Source organism: Ochotona princeps, chromosome 7 (assembly GCF_030435755.1).
Source record: "Ochotona princeps isolate mOchPri1 chromosome 7, mOchPri1.hap1, whole genome shotgun sequence".
NCBI lineage: Eukaryota > Metazoa > Chordata > Mammalia > Lagomorpha > Ochotonidae > Ochotona > Ochotona princeps.
Window position 1 is genome coordinate 33,566,401 of NC_080838.1, and position 25,361 is coordinate 33,591,761.

The following is a 25,361-nucleotide window of genomic DNA, read 5'->3' on the forward strand; positions in this document are numbered from 1 at the left end:
TTCTACAGTTTTAGAAAACACTCTTCTTTAGTGGTAACATTTCAGGTTTTAGGAGCAGGTTATATCACTTTCCTTTTTTGTTTTTTTTTTTTATTAATTATTTTGCATTATGTGACAGTTTCATAGGCTCTGGAAATTCCCCCCACCCTCCCCATGCCCCTCCCCCCTGGTGGATTCCTCCACCTTGATGCAGTATTACAGTTCAAATTCAATCAAGATTCTTTCCTAAATACTGTTATTTCTACATATAGTTAGCTATTTCTACCTACATAAGTTATACTAATAACTGTATGACATGGTCTGTGAAGAACCGAAATTGTGCAATTTACATTGTTTCTAAGTGAAAACTTTAAGTCTGAATTAATTTTTAAGGTACACACTATAATATTTTCAAAGAATTCATGCAGTTCTGTCAAAGTATTAGCTCCACCACCTAAAAAAACCCCTTTGGAAAAATAAAATGATGTACTCAAATAGAAATAAAATGTAAAGTGCCTTCATTGTACAGTTATTCTAGAAACATTGTAATCCCTTAAGGATTTGGGCCACTGTTTCCCAGTGCTGTGAAGACGTGCTGCCCACGTTTGGCAACTGAAGAACAGAACAGCGGGTTTTTTTGAGTGGATCCTTTTCACTGTGTTACAGCACTGGAGTTGACTTCTAAAGGGAGTTACAGTTTAGGAGCTAAATGCACCCATCTTATTTTCTTGATCACAAAATTATTCATGTAAATCTTTTCTTTTTAAAAGGTTAAGTAGTGAATAATTTTTTCTAAAGGGATCTGTTTTCAGGGCCAGTTAAGTGAGTTTCCTAACCTTGAGTGTCCTGGTGATTGAGTTAATGGGACCTCCGCAATGTGAGCCAAGAGTAACCTGGTATAAGACTGTGGAGTCAGTGGGCTGGCACCTCAGCTGGGAGCATTTTAGACCCTTCATGCCACTACTTCCATCAGTGTTTTAAAACCAATATATTATTTACAAAGTTTTAGTGTTGTGTTGTGTTCTTTTGGAAGCTTTAGTGTTTTAGAATTGATGGGATTTTTGAGTTAATGAGATGTGCTATTCATATTTTGTTTTGTGATCCTAAGCGCAATCATATTTTGCTGCTCCTTGGCTGATACAGGGGCTTATGATGTATCCCATCAGTGTGTTACCCTGTGATCAAGTGTGAGAAAGTCACTCATAAGTGTCCTGGACATCAAATTCTCATCAGATGAAAGCCTTAAACAATAATACACGAAGTCATGTTTTTAAAAAGGAACATGGTGAATGAAAACCCGGTATAGATTCTTAATTTAGATTGTTTATCTATTGGGATGTCTGTAAGTGACACCCATGTCTAAAGCAGAGATGATTTTTGGAGTGATTTCTGTTCTGAGTATAGATAGCATTGTTATTAGTATAGTGGTAAGAGCAGGGGTGCTTGCATGTGATGGAATTAGGAATACAAGTTGATTCTAGTAATGTGACTTTGAAATTTCTGTTTAATTTTTTTTTTAAGATTTATTCAGTTTATTACAAAGTCAGATATACAGAAAGGAGGCGAGACAGGGAGGAATATCTTCCGTCCGATGATTCACTCCCCAAGTGAGCTGCAATGGGCCGATGCACGCCGATCCGATGCCGGGAACCTGGAACCTCTTCCAGGTCTCCCACACGGGTGCAGGGTCCCAAAGCCTTGGGCCGTCCTCAACTGCTTTCCCAGGCCACAAGCAGGGAGCTGGATGGGAAGTGGAGCTGCCGGGATTAGAACCGGCGCCCAAATGGGATCCCGGGGCTTTCAAGGCGAGGACTTAAGCCGCTAGGCCACGCTGCCGGGCCCAGAAATTTCTGTTTAATTTTTTGAGCCTCAATTCTCACATAAATATAGTTCATCACCAAACTTCACTTAGTTGTTTATAAATAAGAAGCTGGTGTAAGACCTAACAGTAGCTCTCATCCTCATCCTTATTGTTGTTAGTATTATTACTGTATAATACAACATTGTTACATGTAAAGTTGGGTTTATTTTGAATCAGAAATGATTGATTTGATACATTGAGAACAATAGTATGAAAACTTCAGATAATTTGCATTTATTTGAAGTATATATGTTTAAGAAGAATCTTATCAAACCCTTTTACTGATTCTGGTAACATTCATGATGTGAGGGAGAGGAGGTAACTGCTGTGGACACCACAATTTATGTTCCTATTTAAGAAGGAAAGGAATTTCAATATGCATAATAAAGGAATGTTACTAGTATATACTGCTTTTTTCTTTTTGATGTTTTAATTGTAATACCCCACAATATATATTTGTGTTGTTTAGATTTTTCCTAAAATGCTTAATGAACATTTGCTGGAATAATCCTTCCTCCCCACTGTCCTGTCCTTTCAGCCTGGTTAATTCCTATTCATCTTTCAGATTTCTCTTCAAAGTCACTTCCTCGGAGGAACTTTCTTACACACACACACACACACACACACACACAGACATTACAGTTTTGAATTTGCATATTTGACTAATGTCTTTGTCTTGCTTGGATCCATGAAGGTAGGGATTCTCTCTGACTTTTCTTACTGTAGCATTCTTGGAACCTAAAGCAACACCTGGCAACATTTGAATATTGTGTTTTATTACTAGATATTACTTCTCTCTGGAAAAATACCACATGATTGTATGAGATTTTTAACCATGGATCTCTGTGCTCTGAGTATGGAGCTGTTATTGAGCAGCTCCCTTGCGTACTAATGCTACCTCTGATACTGTCTGTGTAGTTGCAGAGAAAAATGAAAAGGAGCTGAAATCCGGGAGCCCAGAGGAGGGTAAGGGCTTGCAATTCGGAGTCACTTCTTTATCCAGGCATCTACCTTTTACTTGAATTTCCATGGTCTATATCTGTGAAAATATTTTATTTCCTACACAAATGTTCTCATGAAAAATAGCCTTTTGGGAACTCAACTGCAACTTATCCTTGCTCTTGGTATTACCAGCAGATAAAAGCAGCTGTGATAACTCGAATAGCAGTTGCTTCAGGAATTTCCTGGACAATAAAATTCCTTATACGTTTAGCTTAGGTTTCACTCTTACTCCCCACTCCGTCTCCCACCAGTGTTGTGAAGATGTATAGCATGTGCTTCTGTGCACGTGTGTGTGTGTGTGTGTGTATTTAGGTGGTGTGGGGAAAGATTCATGAGCAGTACATGTAAAGAGAGAATGAAAATCTTACAAATGTTTGTATTCATTATTTCGAAAAATAAGATGATCACTGACTCTCTTTAAAATATTCCTGCAAACCGTCGGAGCATGCTCCACATCAGGGACCGGGGATGGGTGGGAGGTTGGGTGGGGCTTCTCCCTTTGTTTCTCCCCTAACCTAGATACGGGGGGAAATGATGGTATTAGTGTGGAAGCAATGGTCTTACCCACTTTCCTGTTGCCCTTGACCCTTTGTACCCTAATCAGCTGTGTAAGATTATATTAATTAATTAATTAAAATTTTTAAAAATGAAATATTCCTGCAAAATACAGGGGCAGTAGAAAAGTCATAAAAAGATTCAGTGTGTACAGATATCTGGAAACCCATCCACTGCAGTGATCTCTTATTGCTAAACTGAGCCATGAAGGTAAACTGAAGTGTGTTGTCTGGTATATTAAGAAGTCATTTTCTCATCCCACTTTGTCATTGATATACACCAAATCTGTACCTCTGCTTACTTCTCTGTAGGCTTTCAGATTGGCCAAACCTAGTGAAAGAAAGAAAGAGAGAAAGAGAAAAGGATGGATGGAAGGACGGAAGGAAGGAAGGAAGGAGAGAGAGAAAGAAAAAGCAGATTTATTTATTTTTTTATGAAAGAGTTATAGAGAAGGAGTGACAGAAATCTTCCATCTACTGGTTCACTCCCCAGGTGGCCACAATAGCTGGAGCTGCATTGGTCCAAAGCCAGGATCCAGGAGGTTCTTCCCAGTCTCTCACATGGGTGCAGGGACCCAAGGACTTGGGTCATTTTCTGCTGCTTTCCCAGGCACATTAACAGGGAGCTAGATTGGAAGTGGAGCAGCCAGTACTCATTATGGGAAGCCGGTGCCACAGATGAAGGCTTAATCATCTAAGCCATGGCATTAACCCCAATCCTTAGTTTTTAGGTTGAATTTTTCTTGCAATTTTTGTTGTAAAAACCTGTTCTAAGTTCTGACAAATCAGTTTGGGCTATTTGCACAACAGAGGACCATTTGTTCTATGACTGGGAGTGGCCCAGCTAGTGTACCAAATGTCTACCAAGGAGGGTTAGTCCCACACTGATGATGATGGCCCAGTGGAAAAAACAGCTCTGAGCACTCTTCTGAAAGCAGTTTGTCACCAAAGTTTCGTATATGTTTGGGTGAAGGTATAGCTGCTGTCGGCATCTACTCTGAAAAGAAAAATGGTAATTTGCTTTGAGTTCTGGCACACTGCCTCACAGAGTCAGTAATACAACTATATTTGGATGCCTAGGGTTTTAGCAGTGGTTCACTGCTAAACTTTTTACCACAATCTGAACACATAGTTTTGACAAGGTTATTTGACTTGATAGTTTGTAACATGTCCATTTTGAAGGATTATTTGTTCCATGTATTTCAAGAAGAGTTTAAGAATGACCTTTCATCCAATTCAGCGAAATTTGCTGTTCCCCCAGTATGAGCCAGACACCGTGGTCGAGCCTTGAACCTTGTCAGTGAACAGACACCCTCCCATGGGATAGGGGCGAGGCAGTGTACCTATTGAGAACATAAGCAGTTGTGGAGGAATAAAGGAACAGGAGAACAGGGTGGTGAGGGTTCAGGGTAAGCCTGACTGAGAAAGTGTGATTTGGGTGAAGACCCTTGCATAAATGAAAATCTTTGGAAGGTGTTTTCTGAGCCTTATAAAGAAGGAAGACAGCTAGAGGGAATACTTGGACTAGCTTGTAATTTTTCCAGCGAGAAAAAGGTGTTTGCCTCTCGGCCTATTATTTTTAACCCTGTCCTCTTGAGTGTTTCACAACTTTCCTTGGAGGAATAGAAAGCTTCCAATTATTCCATTACAGAAGAAGTAGATTTGAGTCAGAAGGTTTGAGTTCCTAAGCCTAAAATATATTTTTATCATCTGCAGAACAGTGTGCATTGTGGTAGCAATTAAATGTGTCTTGTACAAATGCCCTGAAAGCATACAACACAATGTAATTCAGCTTGAGGAATAAAGGATACAATTGCAATAGGTCAAGGATTGTGAGAAATGAAGGGAACTGTCCCTCAGCTATCAAATGTTTAAATGTCAAAGCTCCTTGCAGGAGTGTCTTATTCCAGAGTTTACAACATCTGTTCCAGCAAGAAAAATAATGCTGATCTCTGCAAATACACTTTAAAGACCATCACCATAATCCAATCCAAACAGATCACTTTTTGCTGAAGCATCGTTATCTGCCACATGGGCTTCAGACGTAAACCAGGGTTACTGTTCGAGAAAAGTGATGTGCAGGTGCTGCTTTACCTGCACTTATATTTATCTTTCCAATGAAGCTCTGTGTGCCTGCTCACCAGGAGTAGCCCTGTCATTGATTTCAGCATGCAGTCTGATGCAACCTGCCTGCCAGGAAGCCCTCCTGGCACTAGAAGTGCTGGACAGAGAGCTCACAGCTGTGTTTGCGTTAAGGCACTTTGGAGAGGAGTCCGAAGGAGTATGGCCATTTGAGCATATTTGGGGATGAACTTAACTTTTAGCATGAGGGTTTATCACACCTGGGCTTTCTGTAATCAAATCAGCTCTCCCCCTCCCTCTTCCTTTCCTGTTGTCCACTTGTTGAGAATTTACTCTGTTGTTTAGACCCTGGGCATCAGTGGTGAACATGAAGGTTCTATGCTTCTGTGGTGCTGTTAAGGAGTGAAACTGCCAAGAGTCACAGGGAGGAAAAAAAGTAGTTTACAATATTAAAGCATCTTTTGAGCTAATTTAGGAGATAAGCCCAGGAGTTTTTTGAGTTAAGTGAAATACAGGAAATGATGAAACAGAAATTCTCAAAATTCCTTGAGGTAATTAGAAAAGTAGGATAAGACTTTCTAATTTAAACAGATTCCAGTAATGATAAGCAGATACTAACTTACTAGCAGAGTCCAAACTTGTACCTGTACCATTTTTCTAAGGACATCATTATTGTCAAGAATTGTGAACTGTCTTAACTATCTCCTACCAGGACTGTTATTATGAAGAGTGACAGTAGATTTCAGGCAGGAGTGTGTGGAGTGGGATATATGTGGATTTATTTATGTCTGTCTGAAACCTACCCTAGATCAGGACACCGGTGCTTACTGAAATCCACCCACCCCTACTCACTCTCTCTCTCTCTCTCACACACACACACACACAAACTTTTGCTTTAGCACACATCACAAGTTCTCCTGAGCTTTGTGCAGTGTGTTTGAGGCTACCTGAAGAACATTGTGTGTGTTCATTTAAAAACTTCAGGCTGATAACATCTCAAGTATCGTGTGATGGCACAATACCTTATCTAGGAATCGTGGATTTGACAATTTAATAGTGGTTCCACAAAGCCAACCAAGTTACCTAGTGCCATCAGACACAGAGTAATGTGGAAACCTCCATAGCAAATAAATATGTCTTCAGGCAGTGGTCTGTACTAAGACAATGGGATAAAATTCTCCCTTAGGGACAAAAGGCCTCCAGCAACTAGTCTTACACATGGTCCTTTGAGAGCCAGGGAGAAGATGGGGATATCCTGCATACTGTAACAGGAGGCGGGAGAAGGGAAATGCTAAGTTGATGCTGGCCAATTAGAGGAAGAGTGTCCCAGGAGTTCCTTTGTGAGGTTTTCTGTTTTCTGTTGTGAGGGAGAGTGCAAGAGGCTCTGCTAAGGGAGGTGAATGGAGAGCCTGTGTGGTGGATTCAATAGAATGGCAAAGATGGAAAGTGAATGAAAACAAGCAGTGACAGGAGACACTTAGAATGACTACCAGGGAGCTCTGAAGGCTTGATTCAAGATCCAAATCAAGAAGAAATTGCAGCCATCTCCAAAACGGCATGCTTTCCTATAGAAGCACTCACAGTTTCTTTAAGTGTGTGTGTGTATATACCACACACATATATTTAAGCCATATATATAGGCCAAAGCCAGAAGCCAGGAACTCTGTCTAGGTCTCCTGGTCTCCATATGAATGGTCAGGAATGAAGTGCTTGGACAATCATGTGTTGTGCTACCTTCACCCTCCCATTCCAGGAGCATTAGCAGGAAGCTCAACAGGAAGTAAGGGGGCACTGGACTTGAGATACTATGATATGTCAGAATCCCAAGCAAATGGCTTAACCTGTGGGACCCACAACTCCCCACTCCTGCAAGCCATTTCTTATATGAGTAACACAAAGAAAGCAAACATTGGACAGATGAATGAGAATTCAAGTGACAGTTTTTCCATTCATGATACAAGTCGCTTCACATCGCTGGCTTTTTGTTTTTTTTTTTTTTTTAAGATTTTATTATTATTGGAAAGTCAGATATACAGAGAGGAGGAGAGACAGAGAGGAAGATCTTCCATCCGATGTTTCACTCCCCAAGTGAGCCGCAACGGGCCGGTGCTGTGCCGATCCGATGCCGGGACTAGGAACCTCTTCCGGGTCTCCCACACAGGTGCAGGGTCCCAAAGCCTTGGGCTGTCCTTGACTGCTTTCCTAGGCCACAAGCAGGGAGCTGGATGGGAAGTGGAGCTGCTGGGATTAGAACCGGTGCCCATATAGGATCCCGGGGCTTTCAAGGCAAGGACTTTAGCCGCTAGGCCACGCCGCCGGGCCCGGCTTTCTGTTTTTTTGAGTAGCGGGGATGGGAATCCCCCACTAGCCAGTGCCTCATTAACAGCTTGAGAGTTTGTAATTGAGAATGTCTTGAAGTAAAAATTACCATGCAGCTCCTGTTTATGATCTTACAAATAGGAAATCTAGATCAGTTAAAAAGTTTCAGAAGTTTTTGGTGCCAAGTAGACAAAAACCAAAACACTAACTCCCAAATTAGATGTTCAAGTCTAATATGAATCTAATATGAATCTAAACATAATTATAGCAGAATCATTAATAATTAAACATACAGTAAAAGTTTTTTTTTATTTGAAAGGAAGAATAACAGACAGGCTGAGATTAGATTTTCTGTCTGCTGGTTCACTTTCCAAATGGCTGCAGTGGCCGGAGCTGGGCTTAGCCAAAGCCAGGAGCCAGAAGCTTCATCCAGGTCTCCCATATGGGTGGCAGGGCTCATCTTTTGCTGCTTTCCCAGGCGTTGCTACTGAGAGCTGGATGAGAAGTGGAGCAGCTAGGCCTTGAACTAACATTCATATGAGATGCCAGCTTGTAGCAGTTGCTCCCAAAAACATATCGAAAAATATAAATGTATTTCTGAAATTATTACAATGCATTGAGTGTCTTACTATCAAGCTGTATTTTTTTTGAAGATACTGGACATGATCTTCAAAAAGTTCTCAGAAAACATTATTCTTCAATCTCATATTTTTGTTTTATTGATTTTATTTTGATCTTATTTGAAAGATAAAAACAGAGATAGAGATCTCCTCTCTGCCTGTTTTCCTCCTCGCATGCCCCACCACAGTTAAGGCTGAATGAGGCCTTGGGCAGGGGGCCTGGAACGCAATCCCAATCTTCCACATGGGGGTGGGAACCCAACCATGTGAGCCATCACCTGCTGCCTCCCAGGGTGCACATTGCTGGAAGCTGGAATTGGAAGTGGGGTCAGGACTGACTGCAGCCAAGGCACTCTTTTGTGGATTATGGATATCCAAACAGCATTTTAGCCATTGTGCCAAATGTCCACCTCCACGTGTTATTTATTTTTTAAAAAATCATACAAAACATACAAAATCATCCAAAAATTGCATCTACAATAATAGATATGGACCTGTCCTTATAACCCTTGCGATGTGTCATAAGTGCTAATAACAAATAAAGAAGCTCAAGCAAGCTGCTTCTTGTTTCTCTTTCCTGTGGAAATGCCTTTTAAGAAGTGCAGTTGATACCAACTCTCTTCCTTCTAGCTGCTGGGTAATCCCCCGGGAATCTGACTCTGCTGGTCCTCCGGCATGTCTAATAGTCTGAATGTTTAACATTTTTCTTGGGTGGATGTGCATCGCAGGCTATGGATTATCTTTGCACATACCGTTTCCATGCTTCTGCTTACAACCTCCAATTAATCCAAATTACTACCCTATCTCCCCTTGAAGTAGTTCCCAAAAAATAAGCAGCACTCCAAATCCCACGTAGCTGAGTGCCAAACTCTGAGTCCGTTGATAAACCATTGCTGGCAGCCAGAGAGATTTACATCATGTTCCTGGGGAGTACAGCCTGATGCTGGATGCAGTCCTCCATCCAACAGGAAAGTGTGTCACGGTTTGGCAGGCCTCGCTTTTGAATCCTCTTGTCTGCCTTAGGTCCCAATATAGGCAAAACGTTCTCTCCCGTAACCAGGAACCGCCAAGCCAAGATGTTTCCTTCTGGCATTAGGAACACAGAAGATTGCTGGGGACAGCAGTGAAGTTCCAAAACACTAATTACTTTCCTGGAGACCTCTGTTGGAAGGAGCGGATTTAAGAAAAGAAAAGGGGGAGGAGAAATACACACTGAAAATGGAAAATGTTTTTTTATTTATTTTTTTTTTAAAGATTTTTATTCATTTTATTACAGCCAGATATACAGAGAGGAGGAGAGACAGAGAGGAAGATCTTCCGTCCGATGATTCACTCCCCAAGTGAGCCGCAACGGGTCAGTGCGCTCCGATCCGAAGCCAGGAACCTGGAACCTCTTCCGGGTCTCCCACGCGGGTGCAGGGTCCCAAAGCACTGGGCTGTCCTCAACTGCCTTCCCAGGCCACAAGCAGGGAGCTGGATGGGAAGTGGAGCTGCCGGGATTAGAACCGGCGCCCATATGGGATCCCGGGGCATTCAAGGCGAGGACTTTAGCCGCTAGGCCATGCCGCTGGGCCCTGTTTTTTTATTTTTTAAATTAGGAAATAAGCATTAGAAAGAAAAGAGGGGAGAGTAGGTGATTAAACATTGTGTGAGTGTGTGTGTGTGTGTGTGTGTGTGTGTGTGTGTGTGTTACAACTTACATGAATTCTGATGCTGAAAAAAGCAGTGGCCAGAGGGTAGATGTTAGAAGAAAGAGTAGGTTGTGGGCAGAATCGCCAACAGCCTCCTGGCTAGAGAGAGGTACATGAGCCACAAGGAATTCAGCGTGTTCTTGAGATCTGGAATTGAGCTGTCCCGTCCCTCTGCTCTTCATCCGCATTGCCGATTGTTATCTTATGTTCCCCCCAGGAAGGACCATGTTGGCTTGAAAAACTCTTTTCTTCCTCTGCGTGTCTGCTGAGTGCTCCCCTCTCCTGTACTTTGTTGTGGACCAATTGCCATTGTGGCGAGCAGGAGGGATGCTGGCAGCAGGAGTGAACACTTCCCGGTGCCTGTGGCTGCCCCAGGCTGCCCGTGGGCTGCCTGTACCCAGGGCTGCCTCTCCCAGTTCTACCTGCTTCCTTCCTACACTACAGTCAAGGGAAAGTCAGCAGAGGATGAGACACTTCTAAAATAAGTTTTTTCCTTGGCCTTTATGTTTATAAACTTGGTACATTAATTGTAATGAATTAATTGTGATTTCTGTATCATTAACATGTAAAATAGCCTATATTAACATGTTCAACCTCATTGTTTTGCCCACAATTATTTTTGAACCATTGTAAAATATTTTTAAGGTGTAGATTCTTAAATTTGTGCTAATAATAGCTGCTGTACGTTTGATTAAGTATTACTAGAGTTAAAATGGAAGTCACATTATTACCTTGTTTTATTGCCAGCTGATGAGACAGCTTTGTTTTTAACTCTTAGTTGCGTAGTGCCACCTACTGGAGCCATGCTATAAAACAGCATCATTTTAAAAAATCTTTCCAGATTTGGTGTTTAGCTGCTTTTGTAATTCATCACTCTCTTCAAACAGTAAATCTGTAACCAAACTCCATATATTCAGATTTTTTTCCTGTAGATTCCAAAATAAGAGTACATAACCTACAAACTTTATAAAAATCTGTCATGGTGGATTTTTCTACATTTCATTGAGCTTTTTTTGTTGTTAAGGAAATACAATCTGTGAAAAGTTTTAATATCGTTTGAACTAAAAATGGCTTTAATGAATTAGCTTGCTTGTTTATTTACTGCCTTTCTGTTCTATTATACTATAGACACCAAAAAAGAACTAGTATCCTTACTTTCTCACTATGTACCTGTTAATTGCTGGAAAGAGTGGTAGGATTATTGGAAATCTGACAACACATTTATAAGAACACTTTAAGAATTGTTTCTGAAGGGGCCCAGCACAGTAGCCTAGTGACTAAAGTCCTCGCCTTGCACGCGCCAGGATCCCATGTGGGCACTGGTTCTAATCCTGGCAGCCCCACTTCCCATCCAGTTTCCTGCTTGTGGCCTGGGAAAGCAGTCAAGGACGACCCAAAGCCTTGGGACCCTGCACCCATGTGGGAGATCCAGCAGAGGTTCCAGCCTCCTGGCTTTGGTAGGCTCAGCTCTGTTGCAGGCACTTGAGGAGTGAATCAATGGACAGAAGACCGTCCTCGCTGTCTCTCCTCTTCTCTGTATATGTGACTTTCCAATTAAAAAAAAAAAAGAATTGTATCAGAAGACATTGATTCTTTCTCATGTCTGCCTCTTTAACATGGAAAAGTAACCAAAAGGTATTTCATCTTGATATCATTTATATCACTTTTTAACACTGAACCTCATTTCCCTGTGTGTGATATCCTGCTTATGGTCCAAAATTAATGCGGTGGCATTGTATAAAAACAGAATGAGAGCGCATTTGATTCAGTGGAAGCATTTCAATAAGAATAGCACCCATATAGTATTTGACACACCCCATGTGAATCCAGAAATAGAAGCCAAAGGTTAAAATTACCCTCCACCCACCCTTTCCCCAGCTTTCCCATCATTTTCATGTTGTATAAACGCAAGCCACTTGGGTGGGGCTGAAACTAGGAATAGCCATGTAATTTTTTTTAGATCAGTCTCTTCATCCTTTCATATATTTTTTCAGTTAGGAGAGAAAGAAAAAGAACATGGAAGGGGCATACTAGAGGTGATAAATGTTTAAAAATCTTAAAATGTTTATTAAGTAAATGTGATAAACTGGCCTTGGTAAGAGGTGGGGAAACTTAGCAATTTTTTTGGTAATAAAGTTAATACTCTTTTTTCTTCAAAAGCTGAATACACTAAGATTAAACTCAGAAGAAAACTGAGATTAGCTATATGTGTGCTCACACATATTACCATGGAGGAGATAAGCAGTCATTTGGGGAGAAGAAAGAGAAATAAATCCCTGATTCACTTCAACATGGCCAGAGAGCTGAAACAAGACAGTGTAACTGAGAAACCCCGGTCCTGTTGCCTGAAAATAGAATGTCAACAGTTGAAAAGCTTTTAGCATTCTTTGCTGTCACCTCAGTTGTCTGAAGACTTCACTCACCTATCCATCATCTGGCTTTCCAAAACAGTGAAAATAGCCGAGGTACAGCCATGACTTGACTGCAGTTTACTGCCAGACATTCGTTTTCAGATGTGCAAGTTGGAATCTGCCAGGACTGGAATGCTTAGGTGTTTGTTACTGACAATTTCATGGTAACTGTAGGCTGGCCTTGCCTTTGAGCAAATCACAGCACTGAAAATAAGATCACATCCCTTCCCATTACATCTGGCTTGTCTAGCAAATAATAGGGTCATATTTTGTTCTCTCAGGGGATTGATGATAGCTTTTTGAACTCTTTGAAAAGGGTCAGAGAAACCAACTTGGCTGCAGTGAATGCAAAGCACAGGTTTTCTCCCTGTGTTAGCTTCCAAGAGATCTCCTGAACTCCGGGGGCGAGGCTTACAGAGCAGAACAGTGACTGCATGCATGATTGGTCATTGGACTTGCCATGTGGAGGAAGCTGCCTGCTCAGTCAGTACATTTTATCTGCCTTTCACTTGCTTTCCCAGTCCTCCATTCAGTGTCCTACACCTCTCTCTCTCTCTCTCTCTCTTTCTCTCTCTCTCTCTCTCTCTCCATTTCTATCTCTATCTCCCTATTTCTTGCTCTCTCTGTCTCATGTCTTTCGGCTTCCTTCTTATTCCTTCATTTCTTATTAGCTGGTAAGCAGAATTAACATTTATTACTCCATGGCTTTCCAACAAAAAGTTTAGGGAAAAGAGCATTGTATGCCTTGATGTGTGATCTCTCTGTATATATTTAAATTCTTAACATGTTTAGAAATCCGTTCTACCTGTCAAAACCTCTTGAAAGGTAGTTTCTCTGGCTTCTAAATCATTTTTACAACCGTGTTTTATGGTAACGAGTTAGCCTTGAGGAGCTCAAGCTGGTTTCATACTCACCCTACTAAAGATAGTCTGTCCTGCACCCCGTGGTTTTGAAAGAACGAGTTGTTCTAGATGGGAATGTTAATAGCAGTTACCTATGTCCAGTCATTTTGGTCCAGGCAGAATGCCCTGCAGTATACATGTTTAGTGTCTGTTGAAAACCTGTCTTTGGGGCACCAGAACCGTGGATCAGAAAAGACCAAAAATAAGAAAACCCAGTCTCCTGGCTTGCTGGAGGCAAGAGATAGTGGTAGGGTGCAGGGCAAGAACACTGGGAAACAGTTCTGAATATGTATATACTGTTATCCTTTCTCTGTTTCTTTTTGTTATTTTACTCAATCTGTTGTTTTTTTTTCTGTCTGACTCACACAGCTTTTTCTAAAATCTCAGCAGATACTCAATTTTATTATTTTTTGTTTTTATATTTATTTATTATTGGAAAAGCAGATTTATAAAAGGAAGGAGAAACAGAAAGAAAAATCTTCCATCTGCTGGTTCACTTCTCAAGTGACCACAATGGCCGGAGCTGAGCCAATCCCAAGCCAGGAGCTTCTTGAGTCCCCTGCATGGGTGCAGGGTCCCAGGGCTTTGGGCTGTACTCTACTGCTTTCCCGGGCCACAGGCAGGGAGCTGGATGCCCACATGGGATCTCAGCACATGCAAGGCAAGTATTTAGCCACAGTGCTATTATGCTGGGTTCTGCAGGTATTCAGTTTTCACACTAAACCTCCAATCAAGGACAATTAGCAGTTATTTTCTTTTTCTTTTCTTTTGTGTTGTGTTCTTTTTTTTTTTAAGACACAATGTGAGAGACTTTCTGTCTGCTGATTCACTCCCAAAACCAACATAATGTCCAGATCAATGCCAGGAGCCAGGAGCTTCCTCTAAGTCTCCATGAGTGCAGGAGTCCTAGGACTTCAGCCATCTGCTGCTGCTTATCCCAGGTACATAACAGGGATCTAGTTCAGAAGGGGAGCAGCAAGGATGGAACCGGCATCTACATGGGATGCTAGCAAAACAGGTAGTGGTTTTACCTGCTACATCACTACCACTCAGTTTTTTTAGGACAAGAGCGGGAAAGTGCCCCACGACCCCATCCCAACCCACATTTCCTGTTTTTCAGGTTTCTGTTCTATAACAGTCTGTTTTATTTATATCTTTGAAGAAAGATTTAGTTGACATGCCTAATCCTGCAATGCTCAAGCTTTTCCAAAAATGTTACTTTAAGGAGATTTATAAAAATGGGGATCTTCATGATTTTATACTGAAAACTGCAGGAGTTGAGAAACAAGTCAGCTTTTGAACTTTTCCACTTGCAAACTGTAAAGGTTACCCAATGGTTTCTGTGAATTTGTATGAGGAAGAAGCAATTGAATACTTTATTTTTACAGTTCTGGCAGTGCCTGGCCAACTGGGTCCTGAGGACTCTGTTAACCAATTTTACATCTGATAAAGTAACAGAAAAAACAGATGTGACTTCCTTGTCTAAAAAAATTGGACATTATTATATATTTTTTCACATAGTTGCATTTTTTATGAAGTATTTTGTATACTTTGAAGGAACTATCTGAATAGTAGACTGTTACACAAAACTAGAGCTTCTAAGACCAGAGCCAGTTCATTGCTTTATTGATAATCTAAGAACATACTCCGCAAAATGCATGATACGACATGTCCAGAATGGTCTCCCTGTAAACATAATTAACTGTTATTACTGTAATTTTATTTCCTGTCCTTTTCACACATGTAGGTAAATGTTTACACATGGACACAGTTATATGCCTGTTCCTGTGTGCTTGTAAATTAGATATACATTTTTTAATCACATAAGTTCACTTTTTATAAGATTATTTATTTGAGGGCCCGGCGGCGTGGCCTAGCGGCTAAAAGTCCTCGCCTTGAAAGCCCCGGGATCCCATATGGGCGCCGGTTCTAATCCCGGCAGCTCCACTTCCCATCCAGCTCCCTGCTTGTGGCCTGGGAAAGCAGTCGAGGACGGCCCAATGCCTTGGGACACTGCACCCGCGTGGGAGACCCGGAAGAGGTTCCAGGTTCCCGGCTTCGGATCGGCGCGCATCGGCCCGTTGCGGCTCACTTGGGGAGTGAATCATCGGACGGAAGATCTTCCTCTCTGTTTCTCCTCTGTGTATATCTGGCTGTAATAAAATTAATAAATCTTTAAAAAAAAAAAAAAAAAAAAAGATTATTTATTTGAAAGAGTTACAGAGAGACAGAGCAAGAGAGATGATCCATCCTCTGGTTCACTGTCAAAATGGCTGCAGTGGCCAAGGCTGGGCCAGGCAAAAGCCAAGAGCCAAGAGCTTCTTAGGAATCTCCCCATGGGCCCAGTGGTCCAAGCACATGGACTGTCTTCCACTGCTCTCCCAGGCAGATGAGCAGAGAGCTAGAATGGAAGTAGAACAGCAGGGACCCAAACCAGCACCTCTATGGGAAGCTGGTGATTCAGAGGCAGTGGCTTAACCCACTATACCATAGCACTTGCTCCTGCGATATCAATAAATTAGCTTTTGCTTGAGTGTTATGCACAGCATCTTACTACCCTGAATTTACATGTTTCCAAGAAAGGCATCTTTATTGTCTTGGTGAATGCTGAAGTTTAAGAGTTTCCTAGTAAGTGCCATTTCAAATTGCATTGTCTAGATATCCTATACTCATGTATTGATTTAATGTCACTGGCTTTTCCTAGACTCCCCTCTACTTGGTGAATCACGGAGAGAATGGGCCAGTGAGATGCAACAGATGCAAGGCCTACATGTGCCCGTTCATGCAGTTCATCGAAGGAGGAAGGAGGTACCAGTGTGGATTTTGCAACTGTGTGAATGATGGTAAGTAGTGCTCTCAGACACTCTTTGTAGGAGCTCTTATTAGATGAAGTAATATCATACTTCTTAACTTTAAAAATCTGGTTTTTTACGGATATAGCAATACCTTCATATTTATAATTTCCCTAGAAGAAAACTAATTAGAATATGTAGCTCCTTGAGCCCCATGTGGAAGCTAAAAGAAAAATAAGTTATTACTCAATTTCCTGGATTTTTTTTTAATATCTGGATATTTTAATTCCTTGGCGCTAAATGTGACATAATCACACAAAGAACATTTCCATACTCACTTTTTTTTTTTTTTTTTTTTTTAAAGATCATACTCACTTACATTTATAGATTTGTGTTGTTTTGAACCAGACAATGGTGACTGGATGAGTATTCTATGAGTTTTTCTGTATTCCTTACTGCTTTAGACAAGCTTCCCTTCAGATAATTAGATCTCAGGAATGCATCACACCCTTTCTGCCTGTAAGCCATGTCTCCTGTGGGTGCTGGCTTCTCCCCAGTGATGACTGAACTTGGATCCGGCTTTCCACCTGCAGCATTGCGTTCACAGCATGCTGGTTCTGTTAGCTTTCTCCCTTGAGTGAGCATAGCTTGTCTCCTTGTTTGCTCACCTCCTTGTCTCATACATGATCAGTGGTTTTAGCCAGCTTCAAGGACCAGAGCCTGACATCATGAGTCCTGTTTATAAAGACCTTTACGAAGCTCTTTTTTTTTTTTTAGGATTTATTTATTTTTATTGGAAAGTCAAATGTACAGAGAGGAGGAGAGACAGTGAGAAAGATCTTCCGTCCGATGATTCACTCCCCAAGTGAGCGCAACGGCTGATACTATGCCGATCCAGAGCCAGCAGCCAGGAACCTCCTCCAGGTCTCCTACACAGGTGCAGAGTCCCAAGGCTTTGGGCCATCCTCGACTGCCTTCCCAGGTCACAGGCAGGGAGCTGGATGGGAAGTGGAGCTTCCGGGATTAGAACCGGCACCCATATGGGATCGCAGGGCGTTCAAGGCAAGGACTTTAGCCCCTAGGCCACGCTGCCGGGCCCAAGGAAGCTCTTTTTTTTTTTCATTTTTATTTTCTTTCTACTATTGTTTACATAGTTGAGAGGGATGCACACTCATATGGGCCTCCGATTAGGATGGGGAGGAGTCAGGTATGGAGGAAGGTGGGCGGGACAGATGTTGCATTTTTTTTCCTCGTGTGTTCACAGGGAATGGGGAGGTGACCACTCCTTACTGTCAGACTGCATCAGCACCCCAGGGATGGAGGACAGTCATTTGATGACTCCTTAGAGATCCTGATGTGGGAAAGGGTGTTCCAAGGGTGTTGCTTGAGTGATTTTGGTAGTTTTGAGAAGTTGTTGGTTTCATCGCTGCAGGGCTGAGAAATCTTTCCAGGGTCAGTTGGTTGACAGTCAAGCTTAGTGCATCCACAGACCCAGAGCATGCCCAAATGCTGGCCAGGAGAATTTTCCAACCTGTTCTGCTTCCCATCCTTTGGTAAGGCACTCAGTGTCCCCTGATGACTTAGATGATCTGGCAGTCATTCACCTGTGTGCATCTGGGCATGCTGTCCACTGCACAGGCATCAGCAACTGAGGAGGCCCACTCCAGGGTTGACCCACATATGCTGTGATTTTCCCTGTGTCCAGGGTCTGAGTCCAGTAGTCCCACTGGGGAGTCCCTTAAGGAATCTTGCCTAGGTTGACCTCCGAATTGATTCCCATTTGCGCCAACCAGTGCAGGGTCAGGTTCAGTTTGTCACCTAACCAGCCAATGCACATACTGGTGGATGAAGCTGCCTGGTCAGCTGTGCCCCAGTCCCGAATCTCATGCGAACTGAAAGGTGCTGCAGCCCAACCCAGCCAGTCTGCCATAGACCCAGTCTTCACACCTATCAGTGGTTCCATCATCTAGTTGGGGTGCTCCCTAATAAACCCCACCAGGCCTGCCTGCAGCCCTGGTTTTTGCATATGTCAGCCTCTACTTTGGTCTAGTCCAGCCCAGCCCACATCCCATCCTGCTGTTGTGCATATCCATGAGTGCTGAGACTTAACTTAGCCCAACCTGCTCCCAGACCCGACCTTCACATAGGTCAACAGTTGCTAATGCCTTGTTCAGCCTGGCCTGCCCCAAATCCTGGTTCTCATGCTCCCCAGTGGTAGGTGTAGCCTTGCCAGGGCAGTGTTCACGGTTCTGATGCCAGGCATGCTCCCAGCCCTAGATCTTTGCTCCTCCCAGGGGGTACTGTGGTCCAACCTGACATGACTCACACCCAGTCCTGGCACTTGCCAGCTTCTGCTGTGGCCTTGCCTGGCTGGCCTGCACCCATTCTGGCTCTTGTTTGCACCAGCAGATATGGCAGCCTAGCTTTGAGCAACTCTTAAAGCTACCTTGCTGTGGAGGTGAGTCTCCAGCATCTATCCTCTTCACAAAGACTGTGGGCCTCTTGGAATGACTCTTTCCTTGTGCCAACTGTAGTGTTTACCCAGAGCAAGTTGGCTGCCCTCATAAGAACAGATTGAGTTAGATCTGCACCCTAATTTATCTCAGAGGAAGAGCTTGTCTATTTCTTATTCCTGAAGAAATCTGCAATCAGATCCATGACTATCACTCAGAGATACGCATGGATTTCAGGGACTCCCCACCACCTCGTTGTGCTTTGGTTTACCTCATGTATGTTGATTTCAACAAAGTCCCACACCAAGTTCCCCAGTTCCTCGGGTGTTTTACCCAAGCCCTCAGCTGTCTTAGGAGGGTTGTCAGGAATTTCTCTGATATGTAGAGCTTCAAGGATCTTCAGTTGGTGTTCATTCCATAGCCACATGTCCCAAGTGTCAGCTCATGGCCTTAGTGAACCCAGTCACTTCCTAGGAGACAGAAAGCGCTCAGAACTCTTGTATCCCTTAGAGCAGATCCCATTCTTCTAGGTATCCATGCCTAGGAGACTGCCATGTTGATTTTCCAATAGTTGTTTATAGTAGGTTCAAATATGTATCCCTATAAGGAAGCCAGATTCCCTTAGGTTTGTTGACCACTACATTCTCCCTTTAGATTTAATGAAAACCGGAGTTTGATGGAATTAAAAAGAATTTCACAATCTTGGCCATGTGATTCTCTCATTTCTCTACTGAGTGTTCAGAGATTGTCTGGTAGGAAGCTTGTCGTGTCAGATCACATACCAGAAAACAGGAGTTATATAGCAATGCATAATTGATGGTGTGGCTTGAAATTTTGGCTTATAAAAGATGACAGATAATATGGAATGCAAATAAATATAATTGAATGATTTTCATTGTACCTAGAGTTGTGTGAATGTGGAAGCATTCTAGGTTATAGTCTGTAGAAGTTACTGCACCCTTAGAGAGTTAACCCGACATTCACCGTCTCAGCTAAATGTAACAGAAGAGCAGTTTAGGACTCCACTGTTTGTTTACTTAGTTGAGCTGAGACTGTCAGTTTACATTTCTTTAATCTTTGCAACACACTGAGTGTTTCAGATTCAGAATTCCATATGTATATGTAAACTTCATAAAATTACTTTCAACAGAAATGGCCAAGATATAGTAAGAATGTGGAAAATCAAGCCACAGTGATGTAAAAGGAATAAAAATCCCACCAAAGACAGTTCTGCTATAATTTCTTGGCAGTTTTTCAGTTAAGAATAAAGCATTCTGAGTTGTTGATTTAAAAGCAGAGGGCATTAATGACGTCTGTGTTTTTGTTGTTTTGTTTTTTTAACAAATGAAAATATTCTTTGCAAAATACTTAAAGTCATAGCATTGCTAGTTTTTCCGAATACTCATGTTGGCAGTGGTTTCCGAGCCAGCCCTGTTAATCTCTGGGCAACAGGAGTTCATTTTCACAGATACCAAGCCATATTTGTCCAAGTGTTCAGTATGTGACTCATAAGTGTTCCTGGGCTATTGGGTGACTTCCAGGTCTTTGCCAGAACTAACCTTCTTAGACGTTTGAATCAAATTAGAGTTCCTCAGCTAAGATCTCAGTGGTGTTGTCTTTCCCTAATACAGTAATCCTTTCCACTCTTAAACCCAAGCGTTAAAAGATTACTGTGCTAGGATGGGCATTTGTCCTAGTGATTAACTTGACCACCATCCCATTTCAGAGTGCCTGGTTTGATTCATAGCTCCAACTTCCTGCCGCTTCAGACAATGATTCAAGTAGTTAGATCCTTACTGGGGGACTTAGGTTGAATTTACAGCATCTAGTTCGAATCCTAGGCAAGCCCTGGCTGTTGAAGGCATTTGAGCAGTGAACCAGTGAAAGAAAACATTGTCTCTCCCTCTCTCTCTCCTCTCTCTCTCTGTTTCTCCAAATGAACTGAAGAAAAAAAAACTAAGACTTATATGTAAACTCTCCATTGATAAAGATATCTCTCCATAGAAATATTATTGTTAATAGCATAGTCCAAATAACTAATGTTTATTTCTGTTTAGCATATTGAAAATTCAAATAGATAGAAAACTCAGAGTTCTTTTAAAAATAGATAAATCAGAACAATTTGGATTTTGATATTAATAAAAGTACCAGTACTTTTATCTCATTTCTGTAGAATAGTCCAAATTATACACATTTTAATCAACAATAACTTGGAGAAGGGTGAAGAGTGTTTTTTCAGAAACCCCTTGACTTTCCAAGGCATGTTTTTAAAATAGTGAATGTTTAGCATAAACTGCATTCCAGCTTTAAAGTGTCATTTTTTTACACTAACTCCTTTCTTCCCATAATAAATTTTGAGAACATATTAAGCTGTCTATTTATGAAAACAAGATTTCTTTTCTTGCTTTGTTTTTATTAGTTCCACCATTCTATTTCCAACATCTGGACCACATTGGAAGAAGACTGGACCACTATGAGAAGCCAGAGTTATCTCTAGGATCTTATGAATATGTTGCTACTTTGGATTATTGCAGAGTAAGTGCTCTCGGGACTTCAAATGTTTACATATGGATGTTAAATTCAAGTGAATAACTTGCAGATGTAAAGAACTAAGTCTTGACTCCTAGACAAAGCATTTCGGTGGCGCTGTGGGGATATAGAAATGCCTAAGAACGAGATCAGATCTTCCAAGTCATTGACCAGATTGAGCTGCCAAAGCACTCACTAGGACAATCCTTTTGAAAAAATAAAACATGGTGTTGGAAGGAAATAATTATTATCTCTGTCGCATAAAATGTACTGGATTCCTCAAGCTGCTGAAGTTCCATACGACACCTTTGTTCTCTTCTGGTTGTCAACAGTGTCAGAAAAACTTTCATGCCAAGGCAGAAACTTAACCAGAATGATCAGTAGAAATTAGGTGTGTTTTGATGCCTTCTTTCTGCATTCCTGTTGTTACCAGGATGGCCTAGCATCCTGGCTTCTGATTTCTAAGCCCTAGATGTGACCACATGACTCTTTTAAATTTCCTCCTATAAACCTCTTATTTTCTAAAAGAGTAAGTCAAATTCCTTGTAATCTTCAGCCCCTTATCTTTTTTTTTAAAGATTTATTTATTTTTTATTACAAAGTCGGATATACAAAGAGGAGGGGAGAGACAGAGAGGAAGATCTTCCGTCCGATGATTCACTCCCCAAGTGACGGCAACAGCTGGTGCTGCGCCGATCCAGAGCCGGGAACCAGGAACCTCTTCCAGGTCTCCCACATGGATGCAGGGTCCCAAAGCTTTGGGCCGTCCTTGACTGCTTTCCCAGGCCACAAGCAGGGAGTTGGATGGGAAGTGGATCAGCCGGGGTTAGAACCAGCGTCCACATGGGATCCCAGCAGGTTCAAGGCGAGGACTTCAGCCGCTAGTCCACGCCGCCGGGCCCCTTCAGCCCCTTATCTTAGCTGTGAACCTTCAGCTGTGTACATCATACACTCTAAACTCATCAGCCCTGTGCCAACTCCATACCTATATAGAAGATATTATTTTAACCAAACTCTTTCCATTTTGCTATACTTATGCCCACATCAACCTGCAAACTCCTACTTTACCCAAAAATGCCTAGCTGAAATTTTATTGTTTGGTTAGGCACAACTTTCTCTGTCTTCATCATAGTAGTTCCCTATTACAACTTCTGTTTTCTCATGGAATTTGGCCTGTATTCCTGTTTTAACAATGTGTCTGTAGAATTTATTAATTTTAATATTTATTTATTTCTTCCTTTGAAACACAGAGGGACCAAATAGAGGAGAGGGAGAGCTAGAGATCTCCTATGCACTAGTTCACTCCCCAGATGGCTGCAACAGCCGGGTCTGGGCCACGCCCAAGCTTGGAGCTGGCAATTCTATCGTGGTTTCCCATGTGTGATGGAAATCCAACTACTTAGGTCAACTTTTGCTACCTTCCCAGGCATATTAGCAGGAAGCTGGGTTTGAAGTAGAGCATCAAGACTCAAACCTACACTCTGATATAGGATTCCAGTATCCAAAACAATAGCTTACTGCCCTGTGCTGCAACACTGGCCGCGTCCATACACACACATGGAATTCTGCCCTGTTTACAGAGTCTGATATTCTTGAGGTCCGTTTTGATGACACTTACCACAGTGTCAGGCACTGACTGGGTAGCCATCGATCGATGTATGCAGAATGAGTGGTTTCAGCACTGTTTCCCTTCTGTGTCATAGTGACAGCAACGTCATGATTACTTGCAGATCTTTGAGCTGCTCCATGACTTCAGAGTCTGTGTTCTTAAGTGTGAATTCAGCTTTCAGCTTACATCTGAAGCTTCTGGAATAGAATTGAAGGAACGCTATCACGTACTTCTGTATTTCTGCCTCTAAAAATGAACCTCTGGGAATATCCAATGCCCAGAAAGCTGCCTTGAACTTTCTTCTTAGATGTTTGCAAGGGTCCAATTTGTGCAGAGATATCAAAGAACATTTTTTCCTAACCACAAGTTTCTTTTCAGTTGCCTGGACTAAGAAAAATTTTTCCAATTAATAGAACTTACATCCTTTATTTTAGTTTTATATGATTCATTCTCTAGTTTTGATTTAACCAGTTGTTAACAGAAATTATGCTCTATTATAACATTTGCTTATATTTTAATAAGATCTTATTGATGCAAATGCTGTATTTGAGGGGAAAAATGTGCTTGAAAGTACAATTATGTTTGAGTAGGTTAGTTTTCTCTTCCTCCTATTCATTGAATGAAAATCATTAGGCAAAGCATAAACATTTGCTTTCCTACCAAAATATATGAAATCATTGCAACTATTGACGAAAAATTTTTGCACTGATATTTTTAGTCATAGCATAAATCTAACAATGCCCTTAAGCTTTCAATTCTTTGCCAAAAGAGCTATAACATCTAGATTTTATGCTATATTTAGTGAAAACTTAGGCCAGAAGTCAAATCTATTTCTGGGAACAAAAGTTTTCATCTCTTCAAACTCTGTTTTCTGGAAATACTTCACAAGTCTAATTGATGGGAAATCTCACCCAGCGGGCAAGCAACCAAACAAAATTGTGCATTTTGAAGGTTTTTGTTAAGTTTTATCTCCCTTTTATTGTTCCAAGTAGGGTTCAGAATAAGTATGCTATAAACATCTTCAAAGTTAACTATGGTAAGTTATAATTTAAAGTATAAATAAAGTATGATAATCAGTTGGCTTAGGGATGCGGAGGATGAAAAAAGAACTTACTCAATTTGTATTTGTATTTTTTGACACTACACACACCAGAAGGAAAAATCACAAAATCAAATTTTTCCCTATTCTGTTTAACTTGTCTTGGTGCCAATTTTAGATAATAAACATATACTGAGCATTTATCATGTGTCAGGATCTGTGCTAACTGCTTTCTGGGTGTCTGGATGTTGCAACATTGAGTTCTTCCAGTGGGCCCATGTAGTCAGTGCCAGCACTCTGTGAGGATTCCAAGGCTTAGTACACTTACGAAGTGGCCTCTGACCAGACAAAAAGTGACATGTATATGGCACCAAAACTTCTATTTCCTTTCACCATAGTGTGAATATTTAGGTGAGTATTTACAAAATCACTGTGTAGATCCCTTAAGGAAAAAAAGACCCTAATTTTTGTCACGTAATTGATAATGTATCATATAAAGTATATTCCTTAAATGTGAAATGTTGGATCAACATTTTGCAGCCTCTTGTTTTTGGATAAAAATGCAGTGTCTTAATTTTAACTCCCTTTGACATTTGTTGGGTGCCTGACATGTTCAAGGCAGTTGACTGTGCTTTGATGGCTACCAGAATTGGCAAGATAAGCCTACTTGCGAGGTACTTACCCTGTGTGGACTTGGTAAGAATCATATGCATCTATTATGAAATAAACTCAGATAATGCTGTGAAAGTAGACTGATTAGAATGCCACAAGAAAACAAGATGGAAAAGGCTTTGAAGAAGTGGCACTTGAGTGACACACATAGGAAATTTATTGGTGGAATTTGGAAGGGGAAACAACAATGAACAGAAACAGTTTCCCAGAAATACTGATAATACTCTCTGATTTCTTCTGGAGCTAAAGGTCAATGAGTGATGTCAACCTAGTGTAAGAGTGAGATAGTCAAAGAGTATATGAAGAGTCTCACGAAGGTTGGTGGAGAGGTGGGCAGCTAGCCTGGGAGGTCAGATGCTGGTGAAGATACCTACATTCCATATCAGAGTAACTGGGTAAATTTTTAGCTCCAGCTGCTCTCCCTAGCTTCCTGCTCCCTGTTGACCCTTGGAGGCGTCAGTGGTGGCTCCAGCGATTAGAGTACCTGCACAAAATCCGCACCACATGGGAAACACGAATTACGTTCCCGGCTCCCAGCTTTGGCCATTGAGCCATTAGGGACATTTGGGGGTGAACCAGGGGATGGGAGCACCTTTTTCCTTCCATGTTTTGACTACTGTGACTACTACTGTGAATCTGAATGTGTAAATATCTTCTAAAAGAGTGCACTTTCAATACCTGGGTGGAATTGTTGGACCCTACAATAATCCAACAATTAGAGGTTTTTAAGTGACTGCCATGCTACCATCATTTTCCTTTACCAGGACTACTATATTAACTTAGAATACTTCCTTGCTTTAACTCTCTCATCTCATTATCTAGACTGCTGTCAAATAAACTGAGTCA

At 41.5% G+C, this 25,361-nt stretch overlaps 1 protein-coding gene across 4 annotated transcripts in view; it reads left to right on the plus strand.

Annotated features, from left to right (window-relative positions):
- Nucleotides 1-25,361, plus strand: part of SEC24D (SEC24 homolog D, COPII coat complex component) — a 123,885-nt gene that overhangs the window by 52,310 nt on the left and 46,214 nt on the right. For all 4 annotated transcript variants that reach the window (XM_058666913.1, XM_058666914.1, XM_058666915.1 and 1 more), the window contains exons 9-10: nucleotides 16,126-16,264; nucleotides 21,086-21,201. In XM_058666913.1, coding sequence (XP_058522896.1) covers nucleotides 16,126-16,264; nucleotides 21,086-21,201 — 255 coding nt within the window. The remainder of the gene's footprint in view (nucleotides 1-16,125; nucleotides 16,265-21,085; nucleotides 21,202-25,361) is intronic.